The 5,338-nt window shown below is 52.8% G+C and overlaps 1 protein-coding gene across 1 annotated transcript; it reads right to left on the minus strand.

Moving 5' to 3' along the window:
- Nucleotides 1–211: 211 nt before the first annotated feature.
- On the minus strand, nucleotides 212–1,564 carry LOC149356241 (uncharacterized). Its single transcript, XM_089576287.1, has one exon. The coding sequence runs from the start codon at nucleotides 1,544–1,546 to the stop codon at nucleotides 212–214; it is 1,335 nt and encodes a 444-aa protein (XP_089432413.1). The 5' UTR covers nucleotides 1,547–1,564.
- Between the last annotated feature and the right edge of the window lie 3,774 nt (nucleotides 1,565–5,338).

Raw genomic sequence — 5,338 nt, forward strand, 5'->3', positions numbered from 1 at the left:
GACGTCGTGTGAGAGGTACGGCGCGGTGTTCGGTCACGGCTGCGGTGCGGTGCGGGTTCATTTCGATACGTCAGGTGGCATTCACGCAGAGTCGGCGGTTAACGGTGTTGGACGGCATTCGGTCGTGGCATCGGGTGGCCACCTAGCTGCGGCGTAGGAGGGTCTGTTACATTTCGTCGGTGAGCAACCTCCCCCTCAAAGGTTGCTGCTTTTAGTTTTCCTGGCGGGAGCTTGGCGACCTTCCCCGAGGAAAGTCACCGTAAGACCGACGACGTGGAGATGGCGACCTGCGTCTCCCACCGGCAGATTCGGCCAGATAATCGTTGATTTCTCTGGGTCGCTGCCCAGGCTGCGGACGTGGTGCATCTGCAGGGAACCCCGGCAGGCGCATCTGGCGATACCGGCAGTTGCGGTACAGGTGACCCGGCTCACCGCAGTGATAGCAGAGAGGACGGTAGTTGGGAGTGCGCCAGATGTCACTTTTACGGGGATACGATGGAGCAGGACGAGCAGGTGGTGGCGGCCGAAAAGAGGCCGGGGTTTCCTGAAGACGACTCGGCGGCGGTTGTGCGCGACGAGCAACAGCGGCGTATGTCATTCGCGGTGGGGCTGTGGACGGCTGGAAGGGAGCTGGTGTTGTAAGCGCCTGCTGCACCTCTTCCCGAATAACCTCGGATAGAGCAGAAACCGTTGGCGCAGGCGGCGTAGCCGGGAACAGCTTCTGGAGCTCCTCGCGAACGATAGCTCGTACGGTTTCGCGAAGCATGTGGGTGTTACTGATGTCCGTGGCTACCGCAGTCATGGCCAAAGGCTGACGCTCGTATTGCCGCAACCGCATATCGAGTGTCTTTTCCATGGTGGTTGCCGCCGACAGAAACTCTGCGACCGTGCTCGGTGGATTGCGAACCAGTCCGGCAAAGATTTGCTCCTTGACACCTCGCATAAGGTACCGGAGTTTCTTCTGCTCTGTCATGTCCGGGTCAGCTCGACGAAATAACTTTGCCATCTCTTCGAAGTATACCAGTATGCTTTCATTTGGTAGCTGGGTTCGGGACTGAAGGAGCAGATCGGCCCGTTCTCTTCGAATCACCGTAGTGAAATCCTTCAGGAACTGGTCTTTAAATACGTTCCATGTCGTTATGGACGACTCCCGGTTCTCGAACCACGTACGAGCTGCGCCCTCCAGCGAAAAGAACACGTGTTGAAGCTTCGAGTCTTCCGCCCATCTGTTGTACCGGGCTACGCGTTCAAATTTCTCCAGCCAGTCTTCCGGGTCTTCGCCTGGAGAACCTTGGAAGATCGGTGGCTCCCGAGGTTGCTGTAGCACAACAGAAGGTGAACTAATCGTCGTCTGCATGCCTATTTCGGGCTGGACGGTCGTCGACGATGGCGCTGAACGAACCGCTTGTGTTGAGCGAGACTCCAGAAGCCCAAACTCGGGTTGAAGGCCTTGGAGCCGGCGGCTACCGTGGTGTACAGGCGTCACCTCGATGGCAGATGACCCTCGAGGACGTGAATCCCTGCTTGCTGGGGGAGTCCGAGGCATGGAATGCGTTACCCAGCGCCCTCCACCAGATGTCACGGGTGGTACGGTACGTCCGGCTCGGTTGGACACTTCAAAGTAGGCGACAGCAGCGGACGTCAGTAGCGGTCCCAAAAACGGAGCATTCGCAGCCAGACACTTCGGCTTCTTCCTAAGGCCAGCTCGCGCGCGCATTCCGCGCTCTCGTGGGTCTAGTAGAACGACGACGATGAATGGACGGTGTCAATATGACCAAGGTAATTATCGAGATTTCAACAAAGAACTAACCAGTTTTTGGGAATTAATATCTGTTGACTTTAGCACGCGATCTGTCGAGCAAAACTGGTCAATGTTTAAGTCTAAAATGCAGGAACTAATCAATACCTATATTCCAACCGTAAGCGTTAGCGAGCGCAGTTCCTCCCGTTTTTTAAATTCTGCACTCAAGCGTCTAAAAAAAAAAAAGAATCGCCTGTTCCGAGCAGCCAAATTTACTAGGAGTCCACAGGCGTGGCAGAAATACCGCACCGCGTCCAAATTATATAACTCAGCGATTACTAAATCTAAACGTTCCTTTTATGAAACCACCCTGTCTAACTTATTTCGAACTAACCCAAAACCATTCTGGAAAGCAATTAATCCCAAAGAGAATGAAAAATCAGTTCCGTTAATGAATCAGGCAGGTCAGCCTATGCCCAGTGACGAGGTAGCGGAAATACTCAATCTAAACTTCTCTTCTATTTTTACAAGAGAACCAGACGATAACCTCCCGTTTATTTCCTCGTATAACCATTCCGTCATGCCAGATATCACATTTTCACCCCAAGGAATCTTGAAACTAATCGAATCTTTAAAATTGACTTCATCAGCTACATTTCAGCAGACTTCATTTTTCATCAGTCATTATCATCCGGCATCGTCCCTCATGACTGGAAAGTGGGTAAGGTTGTTCCAGTTCCTAATCCAGGTTCTACTAACTACCGGCCCATATCTCTAACCAGCGTCTGTTCCAAAATTATGGAGCACATTATTTATTCGTAAATCACAAATTTCCTTATATCTGTTAAGTTCTTTTACCCTAACCAGCACGGATTTCAAAAAGGACTTTAATGTGACACCCAACTTGCGCTATTTCTTCACGACATAAGTACTAATTTAGACCTTAATACGCCTGTTGACGCTCTCTTAATCGACTTTGAGAAGCCTTTCGACAAAGTCCCTCATAAACGCCTACTACTAAAGCTTTCACAACTAAATCTTTACCCGCTCGTCTTCAAGTAGTTACAGGACTTCTTCACTAACCGTCAGCAATTTGTAGAAGCGAACAACAATCCTTCTTCACTCTCTATCACACAATCTGGTGTGCCGAAAGGCACAGTTATTGGCCCTCTCATTTTCTTAATTTATATCAATGACTTGCCTAATCATATTTCATCAAACATCCGCTTATTTGCCGACGATTGTGTCATTTACCGTCCTATTAATAGTGCAGCAGATAATAATGCCCTTCAATGTGATCTATAAAGACTGGAAGAGTGGTGTCGCAGATGGCTGATGGTCTTAAATACTAACACAACTGCGCTTGTTTCCTTCCACAGACGACAAATTTACCCTACCCCAATTATCTTCTGAACGGTTCTAGTGTCTTACCCCGCAATTCCAATAAGTATCTTGGTGTTGACATCTCGAGTACCCTTAACTGGTCTATCCATATAACGCGGATAATTAACATTGCTCATAAAACTCTGGGCTACCTTCGTCGTAATTTACGTCTAGCTTCACCAGCAGTTAAATTACTAGCTTATAAAACATTAATTCGGCCAAAGTTAGAATACGCATCTGCCATCTGGGACCGCGCTCAACTTAACCTAACTAACTGTATAGAACTTGCCCAAAATCGCGCCGTTAGATTCATCGACTCAAACTACTCACACTCCACCAGTGTTACTTCCCTCAAAAATAATGCATGCCTACCTAACCTCAACCAACGTCGCACAGTTGCAAGGCTGTGCTTTGTGGGTTTCTAAGTGGACACAGGCCACCACCCACCGCGGGTTCGAGCTTCGCGCGAGCCAAGGGCCCCGATCAGCCGTCACCACACACACACTGGGACACCGATGCAGTGCACTCAGCCTCCGCTGGGAGGAGAGCGATTCGCCGCAAAGAAATAGGCCTCCAAGTTCACAAAGGAGACGTTTATTCACATCGTCCTCCAGCTGATACACACACACTCAATAGTCACCCCGTCCCGGGGGCGCGCGAGGAGCAAGGCTCCGCTGCGCGCACGAAGCGACTCAAGTAATGCGCACCGCTAGCACGCCGCTGCGGGAGAATGTCCCCGCGGCAGTGCTGTGATCTCTCTCTCGTGTCGACCGTTGGGCCGGTTGCGAGAGAGAGTGGGCATTCAACGCAAGGTACGCCTGTCAGAGGTCGCTGGACCCCGCTGGACAGGCTCGAGCCGCTGCAGGTCAGAGGACACGTGCGGGCGAGCTCGAGTAAGCACTGGTCCGAACGGCAAAGGCCGGCACGGACAAACAGTAACGTACGCACCTTACGCTGTCTCGGAGAGATCTCTCTCTCTGGGCCCCGCTCGGAGGTCGCGCGGCGCGCGGCCGCCCAAAGCGGGGTCCCGAATTCCCGCCAAAAGGCGCCAATGGCAAAGGCCCTTGGGGAGGCGGGGCGGAGCTGTGGCTAAATGACAGTGATTAGTCACCCAGCCGCCTCTCCACCGCCTGAGGCGGGAGCAAGGGAAAGAGGAGAAACAACGCGGGCGGCCGGCACAGCCGCGCAAAGGCGACGGCGGAAAGCCAGGATTCCCACATCCCCCTCTCCTTAAATGCCGTCCTACCCATCGGCAAAGCACGCGACCAAAAATAAAGAAATCAATACTAAAAAAAAACTAAGCTACACTTCAGTTCCAAAATAAAGAAATGAATACACACAACAAAACTAGCTACCCTTCAGTTCCAGCCAGAACAACGTAAGAAAACAAAGGAAAAACAAGGAAAACAAACAAACACTGCCATACGCTTCAGGAACACTAAACAGCTTACAGATTATATACAGGGTACACAAGATGTGAATTCCACTGTACAACTATGTGACAGGTGGATGTCAGCCTCAAAGTTCGATGGCGCGGCCCAGTAGGCCGGTCGGGGACTCACCGCTCGCAGACTTCAAGTTGAACGGGTTGGGAGGGCCGACGACTGATGGCGGTCTTCTTTCCGTCGATGTAGGGTGCGTTGATGACGACGGGGCCGCGGCAGAGCACTGACCTCGCGCCCTTGGACACGACATCACGTTCGGCACAAAACAGTTAGTGCACCTAGTTGTGGGTTTCTAAGTGGACACAGGCCACAACCCACCGCGGGTTCGAGCTTCGCGCGAGCCAAGGGCCCCGATCAGCCGTCACCACACACGCACTGGGACACCGCTGCAGCGCACTCAGCCTCCCCTGGGAGGAGAGCGATTCGCCGCAAAGAAATAGGCCTCCAAGTTCACAAAGGAGACGTTTATTCACATCGTCCTCCAGCTGATACACACACACTCAATAGTCACCCCGTCCCGGGGGCGCGCGAGGAGCAAGGCTCCGCTGCGCGCACGAAGCGACTCGAGTAATGCGCACCGCTAGCACGCCGCTGCAGGAGAATGTCCCCGCGGCAGTGCTGTGATCTCTCTCTCGTGTCGACCGTTGGGCCGGTTGCGAGAGAGTGGGCATTCAACGCAAGGTACGCCTGTCAGAGGTCGCTGGACCCCGCTGGACAGGCTCGAGCCGCTGCAGGTCAGAGGACACGTGCGGGCGAGCTCGAGTAAGCA

The sequence above is a fragment of the Amblyomma mixtum genome, chromosome 3, assembly GCF_055824585.1.
Source record: "Amblyomma mixtum isolate Tamu chromosome 3, ASM5582458v1, whole genome shotgun sequence".
Lineage (NCBI taxonomy): Eukaryota > Metazoa > Arthropoda > Arachnida > Ixodida > Ixodidae > Amblyomma > Amblyomma mixtum.

What these genes read in the sequence shown, in the direction of transcription:
- LOC149356241 (XM_089576287.1), bottom strand. Translation starts at nt 1,546, where the DNA reads ATGCCTCGGACTCCCCCAGCAAGCAGGGATTCACGTCCTCGAGGGTCA.